Here is a 16,098-nt window from a genome sequence, read left to right as displayed (position 1 = left end):
TGTGTGTGTGTTCGTGTGTGTGCGTACGTGTGTGTGTGTAGGTCAGTTGACAACTTGTCAATTTGCTCACTATGTGGGTCCCAGGGATTGGACCTAGGTTGTGAGGGATGGCAGCAGGCACCTTTACCCACTGAGCCGTCTCACTGCCCTTCTGTGACCTCTTTAAACATACACTGACATATGTAGTTACCATTTCATGCCATTCAAACATTACTGGGTCTGTTTCTCAGTTGCGATTGTTTTATCTTCTTTTCCCTAGTCTTCATTTTACATACCTCTCCCAGGTAACCCATAGTAATGGCTTGTTGAGTGTCCTTTTTTGGGTATATAGCCATCATATCTAGCTAACATAATGTAGTACATATATTCATGTACTATATATTGAACATTTTTGGCTTATAGAAAAGCAATACGTGCCGGGCGGTGGTGGCGCATGCCTTTAATTCCAGCACTCGGGAGGCAGAGGCAGGCGGATGTCTGTGAGTTCGAGGCCAGCCTGGTCTACAAGAGCTAGTTCCAGGACAGGAACCAAAAGCTATGGAGAAACCCTGTCTCGAAAATCCCCCCCCCACAAAAAAAAAAGAAAAAGAAAGAAAAGCAATACATATATTTCTTGGCATGATACTTTTCTCATTCCATCATTCTCCAGGCAAATTTCTCAAAGTCTACAAGAAGCTCAAATTTACTCTTTATGTCTACATAACACATAATGGTGTGATTCACTACAGATATCCCATAATTCCTGTAATTCTTTACTAACAGGGAATCTCAAGGTGTTCTGGATATTCAGCAAAATAAACAAAACTGAAGGACTGATGAAATGGTTCAGCGGGTAAAGACTTGCTGCGCAAGCCTGAGGATCTAAAGGTGGGTGCAGAGTACCAGCTTCACAACTCTGACACACACACACAGGAAGTGACCACAGCAGCCTCCTATGGTGAGGGGTGGGGCTAGGCTGGAATGGGCAGAGGAGGTGGCATGAGAAGGGATCTCTCGCATGCACGCTCTATTCTGAGCTCAACTCCTGAGACAGCGAGGACGCACGCCACCAGCTTCACCTCTATAGTTAAACTAACTCAACAAAGCTAAACTGCAAAGCAAAACGAAGCCCACATCTTGCCAGCTGGTGAAGAGCTACCAGAAACACAATACTCACTCTCTGCCGCTGTCCAGATCCTGCACGTCCTTCAGGTAGAGGGAAAAGTCGATCACTCCAACCTACAGAAACCAAGGTCCCAGGCTCAGACACACGGCAGTTTTCATTCCTGCAAACCTGTGAGTCTGAACTCGCAAGTTCACTTTGCTACTGTGCATGCATCCAAAGCAGCAAAGACTCGGTGGTCCAAAGTAACTTAATTTTATTTATTTTTTAATTTATGTGCATTGGTGTTTTGCCTGCACTTATGAACAAAGTAATTTGAAAGAAAATGGGTGAGGAGAGAGAGAGCATATGCTAGATTTCTAGGCTAAAGTGAGACTCTTGTTTATCTGACACTTCTTTTTTCTTAAAGATTTATTTACTTATTATGTGTACAGTACATGTATCCTTGCAGGCCAGAAGAGGGCATCAGATCTTATTACAGGTGGTTGTGAGCCACCATGTGGTTGCTGGGAACTGAACTCAGGACCTTTGGAAGAACAGTCAGTGCTCTTAATCGCCAAGCCATCTCTCTAGCACCTTATCTGACACTTCTAAGTCCTTCTTTCTACACCTGTCTAGGTTGGCATTTTTTTTGGGGGGGGGAGTCAACTTGACACAAGCTAGATTTATTTGATAAGAGGGAACAATTGAGAAAATGCTTCTGTGGGCAAGCGTGTGGAATTTTCTTTAGTGATTATTGATGTGGGAGGTCCCAACCCAGTGTAAGTGGTGCTACTGGGCATGTGGTCCTGGATGGTATAAGAGAGGCTGATACGAACCACAATAATGACCAGAATGTTACAACAAGCCTAAGGATGCAATAGTGGCACAGATACCTCAGCAGTAACCAACTGAACTAGCTGAAAACCACTCAACAAGAAGGAAACCATGCCTGGTACTGGAAACCTAGCCAACTACTCTGGACTAGTGAAGTCATGGATTTTTTTTTTTTTTTTGGTTTTTTGAAACAGGGTTTCTCTGTGGTTTTGGAGCCCGTCCTGGAACTAGCTCTTGTAGACCAGGCTGGTCTCGAACTCACAGAGATCCGCCTGCCTCTGCCTCCCAAGTGCTGGGATTAAAGGCGTGCGCCACCACCACCTGGCAGGCATGGATCTTTGAGAGGAAACTACAACCACCACTTGACTAAACCTGCATAAATCCTAACTACATTCTAAATATTTATCCTTACACACACAGATAAGTGCCGTCCTCACCCCCATTAAGACAACTTCTCTTTGCAACAGATGGAGACAATTACAGAAAGCCACAACCAATCAAAATGTAGAGTTGTGGAGCCCAGTCCCAATGGACACATCTACAATACAAGTCCCGCCCCAAGGCACAGGGATCATCGTGAAAGAGGGGAGAGAAGCACGGAGTTAGACAGTTATCTGCCATGTGGGTGCTGGGAATTAAATCTGGGTTCTCTGGAAGTATAACCAGTGCTTTTAACCAGTGAGCCATCTCTCCAGTTTCATCTCTTTCTTTCTTTCCAGACTAGCCTTGAACTTGGCTATGTAATGAGAATGACCTTGTGACCTTCAACTTGTGATCTCTGGGCTCCATTTCCAGAGTGTAGGATTACAGGCATGCACCACCATGCCTGGTTTATGGAGTTAGGAACCGAACCTAAGACTTGTGCAAGTTACGCATGCACTCTACCACCGAGCCACACCCCTGGATCTGCCCATGTGACTACTTCACTCTCCTGAGACATCCCCAGCAGCTTTCCCACCTCCCCAGCACCGCAGTCTGCCCTAACCTCTACCAAAGGCCTCTTGCCTTCTGCTCCTTTCTTAGGTTCAGCACATGTCTGCAGATTTCATGTCAAAAATTCCTAGTCTGATTCATTCCATCAAAGCCTAAATCCCATATTACCTGAGAATCCAAGTCTTCTCCCTTTAAGCAGAGATTGGCATCCAGAACATTGAGTCCCACCAGCAGGCCGACAATCACCATGCCCTCTTCCTCCATCATTAGTGCCTCAGGCTCATAGAACTCACTGCAAGAGACGGACAGGTCAGGGGCTGCTCAGGAGTCCCTTTCCCACTCACCCTCACCCCGGCCAGCGGCCTTGCCACCTGGCTTCCTGCTCTACCCTGGAGCGAGGGACCCTCAGGGAGTTTCCTTCCTCCCACCATGTCAAGTGCTTCCTCTTCTGCTATGGTCAGATCCTAAGTGTCTCTCAAAGACCCACGTGGTAAAGTTGCTCCCCAGCTTGGTGCTGTTAAAAATGCAAGTGGGGCCAATTGTTGCAAGGTTGCTGTGGGTGTGCTCTGAAGGGGGTGTGACCTTTGCCTTCTCTTTCTCATTTTGTGACCAGGAAATCAGCAGTTTTTATTCTACCTACCACATGCCTCCTTCACAATCTACTGCCTTGCCACAGGCATAAAGCAAGAGGACCAATTATGGACTTAAACTGTGAGCCAAACAAACCTTTTCTTTTCCTTTCACATACGTACACTTGTTTGTGTGGGATCATGTATGTGGATGCACATGCGCATATGTGTAGACATGACAGAGGTCAACCTCAGGTGCCTCAGAAGCTTGTCCTCAGACGACTACCTTTATTTTATAATTTTTTTCTCTGTGTATGTATGGTATTTTTCTCTGCATGAAACAGCTTCCAAGTCCAGTTTTTCAGTGTAGGCGCTGGGGCCTGAACCCCACGCCTGCACCACAAGCATTCATAAACTGAGCCACCTCTGTGCTCTTTCTCTTTACGATCAGATTCTTTCCGGTGTTTTATTGCAGCAACAGAGAGCTGCACTGGGGCCTGACAGGCTCCTCTGTTTAGATCTTGATCTGGTTCCTTCTCATCTACTCTTGGCCACTGTCTTCCGGCCATTCTGCTGTGTGCCCCTGTGTCTTCACTGCCTTCTCTCTGCTGATGAAACTTACTATCTGGAACGCTGGTCACCAGGGCTGGCATGGGAAGGGACAGTGGACAGAGGCACCTGCCAACAGCCTGAAAACCTAAGTTGATCTCTGGAGCCCACTGGGCTGAAGGAGAGAACTTAGCTGTGTGTTGTAGTGCACATCTTTAATCCTAGTACTTGGGAGGCAGAGGCAGGAGGATCTTTGAATTTGAGGCCAGCCTGGTCTACAGAGTGAGTTCCAGGACAGCCTTCAAAGCTACAGAGAAACCCTGTCTTGAAAAACAAAAACAAAACAAAACAACAACAAGATTTATTTATTTTCCAAGTATGGTGCTCTATCTGCATATATACCTGCAGTCAAGAAGAGGGCATTAGATCCCATTATAGATGGTTCTGAGCCATCATGTGGTTGCTGGGAACTGAACTCAGGACCTCTGGAAGAGTAGCCAGTGTTCTCAACTGCTAATTCATCTCTCCAGCCCTTAAGTTTTTACTAATACTAAGAAATACACACTTTACAAACTGGATATGAAATGTCCCTAGTTCAAAAGATATTTTATTCTTGTTATCATCTAATTTGGTAAGTATCATTTTATTGAAACTTAATTGAATGGGCTGCCAGTTACCAAATTATAAGTATTAATATTCTGGGAGATTATCTTCAGAATTTCAAAGCTGTGAGTCTCATTTGTAATGCTTCTGAGATATCAGGGCTCAACAGAGAAACACTTCAAACCAAGCCTCAGAGCACTGAAGACTAGTCATGATTTCAGTCTTAGCTCTGAACATTCCAGTTTCTTTATTTCACAATGATCTACAGGCTACGCTGCAACTACAGAGTAAAAGACAAACACACGTGGAGTACCTTAAGAGATGCTTATTGTCTATGAGGACTTTCAGATAATCTGCCAGCTTCTTTTGCATGAGAGCAAGATAAAGCCAAGCTCTGCCTCTTCCCACGGCTGTCCTGGAAATCAGAGAATCAGACCGGTAAGGCATAATAACAGCAACAAATACAGAAGGAAACAAATTATCTGGGTGATCACACACACACACACACACACACACACACTGAGAGAGAGAGAGAGAGAGAGAGAGAGAGAGAGAGAGAGAGAGAGAGAGAAGTTACATGGTAGTTTGGGGTTAGAAAGGTTCCGTGTGGGCAGAGAGAATGCTTAATGTACAAGCTAGGTACTTTTTGAACTTTGTACCACAGGCATTTCAAGTGTTCGAGTATCATAAAATTTCTGAGGCATGGACTCATACATGCAATTTTATGTTTGTGCTAAAATATGATGTGAGATATACATCATGGGCTGGAGATACAACTGTAATTTCCCTGATTCCCACACTCCACCTGGCGTGGGTCCTTCAGTCCTCTGCAAGAGCGAGAAGCACTCTGATTGCTGAGCCATAGCTGCAGCCTCAACAACAAATTTAAACTACGTGAACCATGTGGCACGAGGCAACTGCTGTCTCCGTCCTGATGAGCAGGAGTCTGAGGCCCAGGAAGTTTCAAGTCTTAAGGTCACATGAATAGTGTGCAGCACAGGTGGGATTAGATTAGAGCCTAAGTTCCTGCCAGAGTGTTCCAAACCAGAGGAGAATCGAGGTGAGGCAAACAGCAGAGAGTAAAGAGCAAGCGTTCAGGCGATATCACTACTATTTACTCACTTTAGTTCTGGAAGATTCCTGACACTGGTAGCTATATCTGATGCTTCGGGGCAAAGTTTTTCCACCAGCTCCAAAGGACCAAAGAAAGATTTATTTTGGCCAATGAAACTCTTCTTAACTAAAAGGAAAAAAACAACATGGTTAGACGTAAGAACAGGGCATAGTTTCTTCCGGGGGCCCATAGTCTCTCTTTCAAAAGCCAGGCAGTGTGTCACAGCCCCACACTCAATTCTGTGAGCCAGACTTTTGGACTTACAGTGGCCACAGAACAAATCAGCTCTGCTTTCCTTTGGCAGTGAGCTTCCTCTGTCATCGTGTTCTTTCTTCAAGAACTTGCTGCTTATGAACCGAAATCTGCAAAATCCGGCCACCTCTGTCCTGGTGGCAGCGTTAGTGCTCAACTCCTAGCTGTCACAACCACTTCCCTACCGAACTGCCACAATAACCTCATTGATGCTCCTAGTATCTTCACGTCCCTACCCTCAATTTGTTCTCAATTTGGTGAAGTTTTTTTCTTTTCTTTTTTTTAAGATGCAAACTAAGTCACATTTCCTCCTCAAACGCCTCCAAACTCACTTAGAAGAAAATACAGCTCCTGTCATGACCTCTTAAGGGCCTGCAGGATCCAGCCCCTCCCTGTTTCCCAGGTCTCATCTCCCATTCTTTCATCCCACACTTCCTGGTTACCAGGCGTCTGCCTCAAGCCAAGGTTGGTCTCACTCAGGACATTTGCACCTTTGCATCTATTTCATTTTGTCTCTTGTGCAAGGAATGTTGTGGACCCAAATCTCTGCAGGGTTCTCTCGTCCTTAAGTCTCAGCTCACAAGTCAGAAAGAACTCTCCTTCGTGCGTCTGAAATACCCTGACTTCATTCCCTATCATATTACTTGTTTTGTTTCCCTGAACTGGTAGCATTTTGTAATTCTGTGTTTCTGTCAAGTCTTGGCCTTTGAAACTATGCTCCCCCCGCCACCGACGGCCACAGGTCTTGCTAATGGTGCACCTGCAGTGTGGCTCGTGCAGCCTAGGGACTGGAATGCCATGTGCTGCCAATGTAGAACACGGCAGATTTTAAGCCTTACTATTAGAAAGTGCCAACCAGAGAACTAAGAACGGTTTCTGCGGCTGGCAGTGCCATTTGCTCTAGATCACAGGGAATCTATTTTGTGCGCACCTCTCCTCTCTACACCTACCACAATGCTTGGCACTAGCGAGAGCAAAGACTTAGCCCAAATTTCTATGCTCCTAAACGCCCCCAGGCTCACCTTTCAGCCCATGTTTGAGGCAATGCTCCATCACTACAAAGAACTGCTGCAGGGGGGCGTGGTCTGCATCCAGACTGCGTCCCAGGCTAAGGGCAGACTGGAGTAAGACCTTAATGCTGAGCTTCATCATGTGCATCAGGTTGGCACGCTCCTCCATCATCTGGCCCTTGGAAGCTGCGGGCGCAAGCAAGGACAGATTCGTTAGTGGGCTGAGAGGGATGTGGAGGTGAGAGGGGTCAGTGGCGCGGCAGAGGACCAGGGGCTTGTTCAGGGTGAGGACGCACTGGCGGGAGGATATCCAGGACTCGTAGTCAAATCGCAGTCCATCTCTGCTGGCCACAGCTCCTAAGCAAGCCACCTGGGCTTTGTGTGGAATCAGAGACTGATGCTTCCTCGCGTTGCTAGAGCGATGACTCTAGCAAGGCTCGCCGCGATTGGTTTCTTCCCCGACCAATGAGAGGACGCAAAGTCTAGGCTGCCTTGCCCCCAAGCTAGAAGGCATACAGAGGAAACGCCCCGCCTTCGACCACTCCTATTGGACAAAGCCAGCTCAGAGCCAGCCACAGAGGAGGACAGCCATTTTTTACTGTCTGACCTTAGACCGAGTAGGAAAGACACTTGCCTCACCGGGATTCGCGACGTCCTTTATCCTACTGTGCGTGCCTTCAGGAAAGCGCCCTCCCTTCCTTTCTAGACCCTGCGCCTTCGTCCACGACGTGTGCCCAGTCTATGTTTTGCACCCATTTTAAAAAGTTCGTTAGAAGTACGTTCATTTCTACTATATTCGTCTTGTCATTTTGTTTGGAGAGTTAAGAGTCCGTCTACAAGTTCGAGACCAGCCTGGTCTACAGAGCTAGTTCCAGGACAGGCTCCAAAGCCACAGAGAAACCCTGTCTCGAAAAACCAAAAAAAAAAAAAAAAAAAAAAAGAGTCCGTCTACAGTTGGTATGGGACAGCTAGAACAAGTGCTTAAAAAATGTTCGCTTAGCCTCTTAGCCGGGCGGTAGTGGCGCAAGCCTTTAATCCCAGCACTCGGGAGGCAGAGGCAGGTGGATCTCTGTGAGCCTGGACTACAAGAGCTAGTTCCAGGACAGGAACCAAAAAACTATGGAGAAACCCTGTCTCGAAAATCCAAGAAAAAAACAAGTTCGCTTAAGCCCACGAAAACGACATGCTAGAGTTTGAAAAGTTTAGACTCCAGGACTGGAGAGATGGCTCTGTGGTTATGAACATGTACTGCTCTTTCAGAGAACCCAGGCCTACCACCGCCTGTAAGTCCAGCTCCAGGGCATCCTGCGCTGTTTCCTGGACTCTGTAGGCACCTGCTCATACCCATCTTCCCCCATACACACATAATTAAAAATATAAAAACAAATCTTAAAAAAAAATAGAGGGGCTGGAGAGAAGGCTCAGTGGTTAAGAGCACTGACTGTTCTTCCAGAGGACCCGGGTTCAATTCCCAGCACCCACATGGCAGCTCACAACTGTCTGAAGATCCAGTTGCAGGGGAACTGACATCTTCACACCAATGCACATAAAATAAAGTTAAATAAACAATAAAAAATATATACATAAAAAAAAAACAAGTAGACTCCAAACTGAAAGCCCCCACAGGAGTACTAGCTACAGGGTGAAGAGGTCTCCCTGTGATGTGTTCCTGCCTTTCGGCCTGCACCATCCTTCAGTCTTGTCCACTGGTGCAGGAAGATGGGTGTAGCAGTGTGTTCCTGAATCCCAGTGCGTGGGAGGTGGAGTGGGGGGGTATCAGAGCCCCAGACCAGTCTTGTCTACATAGCAAGTTTGAGGCCAGATTGGACTACATGAGACTCTGTCTCAAAAAGCAAAGAAAACCAAACATAGTTGTTCACACCATGACCTGAGGAGACAGACACATGAGATAATTTCTTCCAGAGTGTTTGCCACTATGCTACCTCGTCTAGCTTTCAGCTCTTGGCTCAGCTTGCCTCTTGCCCCGGCCCCATGAAGAGCTAAGACTCCACCCAGCCCCAGTCCGATCTAAGTTAAGTGTGAATTAAAGACCCCCTATAGGCGCTGTTATTCCTTCAGACAACTCGCTCTAAGATGCAAGTGGTGCCTTTCTGTACATCCAGTGTGTGTGAAAACAGGGTGTTGGGAACGGAGAGCTGTGTGCAAAGATTCAACAGTACATATGTGTACTCACACACACAAGCATGGGTAAGGAAACTCCCAACTAAAACAAGACAACTATGCACTTGAGCCCATGTGGGATATTGTAAAACAAATATTCAAAGCACCCACAGCATCCCACGTAATTTCTTTTTCTTGTCCTTCCTTTTTTTTTTCAAAACAGGGTTTCTCTGTGGAGCCTGTCCTGGAACTAGCTGTAATAGACCAGGCTGGCCTCGAACTCAGAGATCAGCCCACCTCTGCCTCCTGAGTGCTGGGATTAAAGGCGTGTGCCACCACCACCCAACTCCTTCCTCTCTTTAATGTTGTTCTGCTACCAGGCTGGAGAGATGGCTCAGAGGTTGAGAGCACTGGTTGCTCTTCCAGAGGTCGAGTTCAAATTCCAGCAACCACATGGTGGCTCACAACCATCTGTAATGAAATCTGGTGCCCTCTCCTGGTGTGCAGACAGAACACTGTATACATAATAAATAAAATAAATCTTAAAAAAAAAAGTTCGGCTACCATTCAACTTCTATCACCGAGCACCCGTGGCAATAGTGACAGAGAGGGTATCAGGGAGCCTGGCCTGAAGTGCTGGCCACTGTCTTGTCCCTGTTTCTCCTCGCCTTTGGTAGAGTGTGTGGCTTATGAGCTGATGGTTTAAACATGGCTGACCTGTGGAGATACATACACCCAAACCAGCAGTTCCTTCAACTGTGACCCTTAAGAAGCCATGCTCATATTTTGCCACATTCTGTGACTGTTATTACTTAATACTTTCATTGAAATGGCTAATTTCAAAACCCGACATTATGCCACTTTACAGAAGACGTCACCTAAAGAGAGAGGTAGCCTTGTGCTGTGACTGGAAGCGGAGCATAGGCTTGAGAGAGATACTGTCTGTGTTCAAGTTTCCCTTTTAAAGGGTGGGATAGCAGGACCAGCAGGATGCTTTGTGGGTAAAGGTGTGAGCTGCCAGGCCTGAGCTCAGTAACCAACCCACAAGATGGAAGGAGCAAACAATCCCGAAAGCCGTCCTCTGACTTCCACATGCAGCGCTCTCTCTCTCTCTGTCTCTCTGTCTCTCTCTCTCCTTTCTCTCTCTCTCTCTCTCTCTCTCTCTCTTTCTCTCTCTCTCTCTCTCACACACACACACACACACACACACTAAATAAATAAATAAAATGTAATAAAATGGATGGGTAACTATCACCTGGCTCCCCCATACAATTCATAAAGCCCACACAAATCTGGGCCAGGACCAAAGCGCCAGTGTCAATCTTCCCTTCCTATAGAGAAGCTTCACTGGTGGGTGACAGTCTCCTCCTCTGCGGCTTGACTAGTGTGCTGTGAGTCCACCCTGCCCTGAAATGCAGAGGGCTCAGAGGGGCTTTGTCCCTGCTCTTCCTGGCCACTCATGGTTACGTGAAGTTGAGGAGTGTGAGGGAGAAGTTTCAAAGTTTTTGAGAAGGCAGACAGACAGGGATTCCACATGAGGCTCCAAGTGCCCCCGCCATGCTCCCCGGCCCCATTGTTAGTTCCCACGGCGGCTGCAGCCTGCCTCAGCCGCTGAGGTAATTACGGCATCATCTGTCACTAGGTGTCTTCCACCATCGGCTAAGTGACAAGCGCACCCCTTAAAAGCATCCGTCAGGCACACTTCTGTCTCTTACACCTCTCTTGCTTCTCTTGTCTCTTGCCTCTCCTCTTCCATGTTGTTTGTCTGCCTCTCTCATCCACACTCTGAGACAGCCTTTCGCTCTCTTGCTCGTTCACTCTCTTCTTCCCCCAATAAACCTCTTGCGCTAACTCTGCTGCACCTGGAGTTTTACTTAGTGGCAATACCTTGGCAGGAGCCACCAAAGGTGCCCACTTCACCTTTCCTTTTTATCCTTTCACCCCAGCCAATGCATCATAAAACACACTTCATTCAGAGCTGTAGAGCTGGCCCAGTTCATTAAGAGTGTGTGCTGGTCTTAAAGATGATCCCAGGGGCTGGAGAGATGCCTCAGTGGTTAAGAGCACTGACTGTTCTTTTAGAGGTCCTGAGTTCAATTCCCAGCAACCATATGGGATCTGGTGACCTCTTCTGGTCTATAGGCAGGATACTAAATAAATAAATAAATAAATAATCTTAAAAAAAAAAAAACTAAGATGATCCCAGCATAAGGAGCCTGACTCCAGCTCTAGGGGATCTTGTGCCCTCTTCTGGCCTCTACAAGTACCTACACTGATGGTGTGAACGCACACACACACATACACACACAAAGTAACTCCTCCCACACAAATTCAACGAAAAGTATTACTGTATAATTTATTTTTGGGGGGATGGGAATGACAGGAGTCTCACTATGCAGGACAAGCTATCCTCAAACTTATGGTAATTCTCCTGCATCAATCTCGCTAGTGCTAGGATTACAGGAGTGAGACATGACAGCTCACTGAAAAGAATTATCATCAATTCCAAGCAGGTTCTGTAAACTTTGCCCTTTGGTCCCAGTGGCTGCATTGAATCCACACCCATGAAGCCAGCCCTATCACTGTCACGGCTACTGTGGAGCTGGAGTTAAGGGGGTGATGGTACGAATACAGCTCTAACACTAGTGTGGCATTCAGTGAGCACAGTGTTGTCTATGCTTTACGTCATTGCAGTAAAGGAAAACAGGGCCTTTCCAGGTACGCACTTGTTACGAGTCTGGGGCCCAGGCATGCTTTATCTGTCAATGAGCAGTGTGACCTGTATAACAAGGCTTCAGTCAATGACTGATCAAGGACAAGGTTACAAGGGGAACAGAAGAATTCCCAGAGCCTGTGACCCTGCAGTTGTGTTGCAGGATATTTGATCACACTGTGGACCCTGAGATTGTATTAAATAAAATCAGCAATAGGTTGAGAGCAGGAGCAAGCAACCAGTTGATTGGAAGTAACCATAGAATGTGAGAGAAAGTTGGGAAGTTGGAGAAAGAGAGCACAAAAGAAGAAGGGAGGGACATCTGGTTGGAGGAGGTTTGTTTTTGTTTTTAGGCAGAGTAGGAGAGGGTCTCTCTCTCTCTCTTTTGGTTTTTTTCGAGACAAGGTTTCTGACCAGGCTGGTCTCGAACTCACAGAGATCCGCCTGCTTCTGCCTCCCAAGTGCTGGGATTAAAGGCGTGCGCCACCACCGCCTGGCTGCGAGGGTCTCTTTTTGGGACGACTGCAGAGGAGAAAGACCACCCAGCTGTTTTCTCTGCCTCTCTGAGTTAACAGGCTTTTACCCCAGCATCTGGCTCCTGAATTTTTTTTGTAAAAGAAAAGGATAGACAAAACGTTTGTCTCCCTCCAGGGACATGACTGAAGAAGCGGCGGGAAGAGAAGAGTCCCCCGGCCTGCGGCCTCAGCAGCGAGGTGGCTGAGGCAGCTCTGGAGACAGTCACCAGGATCCGGTGAGGCTGCTGTGCAGCGGAAATAAAAAAACAACACTTGTAAAACTGCATTCCTCATGCACTATGGGACAGCCCTGTAAACAAACCTGCTGTACTGCCAGAGGTACAGAGTACAGCCCACACATTCAAGAACCCTTACAGAAATCTGGTACAGAGAAGTCGTGGTTACTGGCTGGCCTTGCATCTTTATTGTAGTATGTACGCCTTCCACATTTAACTACAATTAACTGTGACATGTGATGGAGCGGCCTGATTCCATTTTGAGATTAAAAACCATCTTGTTACAAGGTCAAAATAAGTTCATTCTTGTTTTCTGTGAAAATGCCACGTCTTGAGCCATTTTCTGGAATTTGACACATTCCACACCCTACACCCTGACCTCCACTCTGATAAGATAGGATATTCTGCAAAATAATCTTGAGGTCTTCTGCCAAGTTCCTATATAACCAAAAACCTTTGGAAAACCTCTAGCCTTGCAATTTTGGGGCTAATATAAACCCCACCCTCTCCTGTTTGATGCTATTTTCTTAAACCCCACTTTAGGGAAATAGCCCTGTTTGACAGAAAATAAAGCTTGCATAATTTGAATAACGAATTTGGGTAATAGTCTTTACTCTTGTTCAGTGGGATTAACAAATGTTACCCATAGGGTGGGGGGGCATATTCTAGAAGAAGGCATTGTGAACACAAGTGATAGCTCCTTGTGCACTGTTTCCTGAAGATTTTCCAGTGGGACAAGACAAGGAGGTAGAAGAGTGATAGTCATGATCCTGACCTTTGAGGCCTAAGCTAATGTACCTTAGTTAAAATACACACACACACACGCCCATATATACATTGAGGGGGTTTGTGTGTATGCCACGGCACATACACAGTAGGCGGAGATCAACTTGTAAGAGTCCCCTCTCTCCTTCTACCATGTGGATCCTGGGGATTCAACTCAGGCCACTGAACTTGGAGGTAAGCACTTTGACCTACTGAGCCATCCTGCCAACCTATGTTTATATTTTAAATTGCAGCAGCGATTGTGCACATTTAAGGGGTACACTGACATTTTAGTTTATGTGTGTTTGTAATGATCATCAGGGAGACTGGCATAGCTATCACCTCAGCTTCCCTTTGTCTGTGTGGGGAACATTTAAAAAACCTCTCCATTAGCTGTTAGAAAATATTTAACAGTTGTTGCAAACATTAGCTATTCCAACTATGCTGCAAAACTCCAGAAACCCTTCCTCCTACCCAGGTCTACTCTGAATTCATTAACCAGCCCCTATCTATCCTCACCAAGCTTCCTGAGACTTTGGGGACTGTGGTCTGTTCTCTATTTATCTTTGCTCTTAGCCAAAGGCTTAAGTAAAAACCAAAACCAAACAACTTTAAATAGACAAATGATAAGGTATTGATATAAAGAAATAAAATATTTTTGATTAGGTATATAATGTGTGTTCTAAGCTGTTGTTATAAGAATCAAACAACAACAACAACAACAACAACAAAACAAAAAACCAGGGCTGGTGAGGTGGCTCAGAGGGGAAAGGCTCTTGTTGTCAAGGCTGGTGATCTGAGGTCTACCCACACAGTAGGAGAGAACTGACTCCCGAAAGGCATCCTCTGACCTTCACAGGTAAGCCGGGGAGCGTATGGTAATAAAAAGTAAAAAATAGGGTTCGATAGGTGAAGAAGGGGTTGCCTTGCAAACACGAAGACCTGACTTCGGAGTCTGAGCGTTCAACACTGGGCATGGCACATCAGCCAGCATTCCCTGACTTCAGAGGCCCAGCCTTCAACAACGGGCACAGTGGCATCTGCCAGCATTCCCTGACTTCAGAGGCCCAGCCTTCAACAACGGGCACAGTGGCATCTGCTAGCATTCCCAGTGCTGGCAGAGCCTGGAGGGTCTCGAGGGACAGTGTGGCCAATTGGTGAGCTCCAGGTTTAGTGAGAGACCTTGTCTCAGAAATAAGGTGGATTAAATAGTTGAGGAAGATACCCATCATGGACCTCTGGTCTTCAAGTGCACAAACAGTACGAACACATCTGAACCCATATTCACACAAAAAAAGTGAAGGTTATAAAGCAGAAAAGTTACAGTAGTAAATCAAGGTTAATATATTACCGAGGAACGAAGTGTGGTTTTTTTTTGTTTGTTTGTTTTAAAATAAACTCCAGGTAACAAAGTCTACTGTACACATGGAGACTCAGGCATTTAAAGTTAACACTCATTCTATCACAGCAACTTGAAGACTGCATGGTGAAGCATCATTATTTATTATTTATTTTGATATAGGGGCTCACTATGTAGAGCAGGGCGGGTCTCTAACTCACAGAGATCCACCTGCCTTTGCCTCCCCAGTGGCAGGATAAAAGTAGAGCAACACAACGCCTGAAACCATGGCTATCTTTTATACTGTATTTTTAGGTAGGTCTAGAAACACACACACACACCACTGCATTAAAATTAGCACAGTACCGAGTACAGTAACACACTGTGCGGGCAGTATGCACCTGCATCGCCATGCCCAGAAATCAAAAATAAAATAATCATCTGTCTTTACTGGTATGCTGAAATTCTAATCTAGCTCTGAATCTAAGAGCTGAACTGGGCTTTACAAGGTAGTTGATTAAAAAGAAAAAAAAATCCTCATTTCATAGGTTGAGAAATGCGAGTAGGAGGGGTGATGGCTTGTTCACGTCCCACAGGGCGGTGAGTGGCGGTGTATAAAGGGAACCAAAACCTCCTGACTCTGACTCGCCGCTCTCACTAACTTTGGAATACGGTGTCAACCTCAGTCGCAGGTGCACAACCGGCTAGCGGCCGGTCTGTTAACAGGGGACCAACAACAGACTTCGTTTCTCAAGTATGCAAAACATAAACACAGGTGACTTTCCGCCCGAGTCTCTCTCTCATTGAATCCTCTTATTTTAAGTCAATTCGTGGTCACGATGCCGCTGCTCTGGGGTTCACCAAGACAAACACAAGGTGGGAGGGCAGTCCCTGTCAGCAGCCACCCTGTCTCGCGCTTCTTCTGCTGGGTCGGACCATAGACAGAACCCCGCCCCCCGCGGAACAGGTCGGCAGGGCAGCTCGTCCAACTCTCGGGCTCCCCTAGCCCTGTATCTGCCCCAGCCCGCGGGACCCCGGCCTACCTGCGCGCTCCCCACCGCCGCCGCCGCCAGCGCCGTCTCCGAGCCCCGCGGCCGCGCGCAGCGCGCTCCCGCAACTGGCCGACAGGTTCCCGGTGGCTCTGCGCGCTAGCGTCAGGATGGGCGCCGACCAGCCGTCAGCCGCTCGGGGCCGCGCCGCGCTCCGCAGCTCGCCGTGGCTCGGCAGCTGGCTCCTGTCCACGATCTCGAACTCTTCCCCCGACTCTCGGTCTGCCTCGGGCCCCGGCTGCGGCCCCGGCTCCTGCTCCGGCTCCGACTCGTGCCCCGCCCGGCGGCACTCTCCGCGGGCGGCCATGTTGGCCGGTCACGTGACCCGCCGCTGGCCTAGCTGGCGGCCTCGCGCTGCTCCCCGCGGCTGCTTCCCTCCCTCTCTGTTCCTGCTCGCCTGGGCTTGCTCTCC

At 47.3% G+C, this 16,098-nt stretch overlaps 1 protein-coding gene across 1 annotated transcript in view; it reads right to left on the bottom strand.

Moving 5' to 3' along the window:
* Positions 1-16,098, bottom strand: part of Rufy1 (RUN and FYVE domain containing 1) — a 45,443-nt gene extending 29,345 nt beyond the window's left edge. The window contains exons 1-6 of the mRNA XM_041665566.1: positions 15,681-16,098; positions 6,961-7,134; positions 5,695-5,812; positions 4,886-4,987; positions 3,020-3,143; positions 1,157-1,218 (exon numbers count right to left, since the gene is read on the bottom strand). Of these exons, the coding sequence (XP_041521500.1) occupies positions 1,157-1,218; positions 3,020-3,143; positions 4,886-4,987; positions 5,695-5,812; positions 6,961-7,134; positions 15,681-15,993 (893 nt within the window). The 5' untranslated portion in view covers positions 15,994-16,098. The remainder of the gene's footprint in view (positions 1-1,156; positions 1,219-3,019; positions 3,144-4,885; positions 4,988-5,694; positions 5,813-6,960; positions 7,135-15,680) is intronic.

Source organism: Microtus oregoni, unplaced genomic scaffold (genome assembly GCF_018167655.1).
Source record: "Microtus oregoni isolate MIOR12 unplaced genomic scaffold, Mior012 000015F_ref0000493, whole genome shotgun sequence".
In the NCBI taxonomy this organism is placed as follows: domain Eukaryota; kingdom Metazoa; phylum Chordata; class Mammalia; order Rodentia; family Cricetidae; genus Microtus; species Microtus oregoni.
This window is presented reverse-complemented; position numbering and strand designations above follow the sequence as displayed.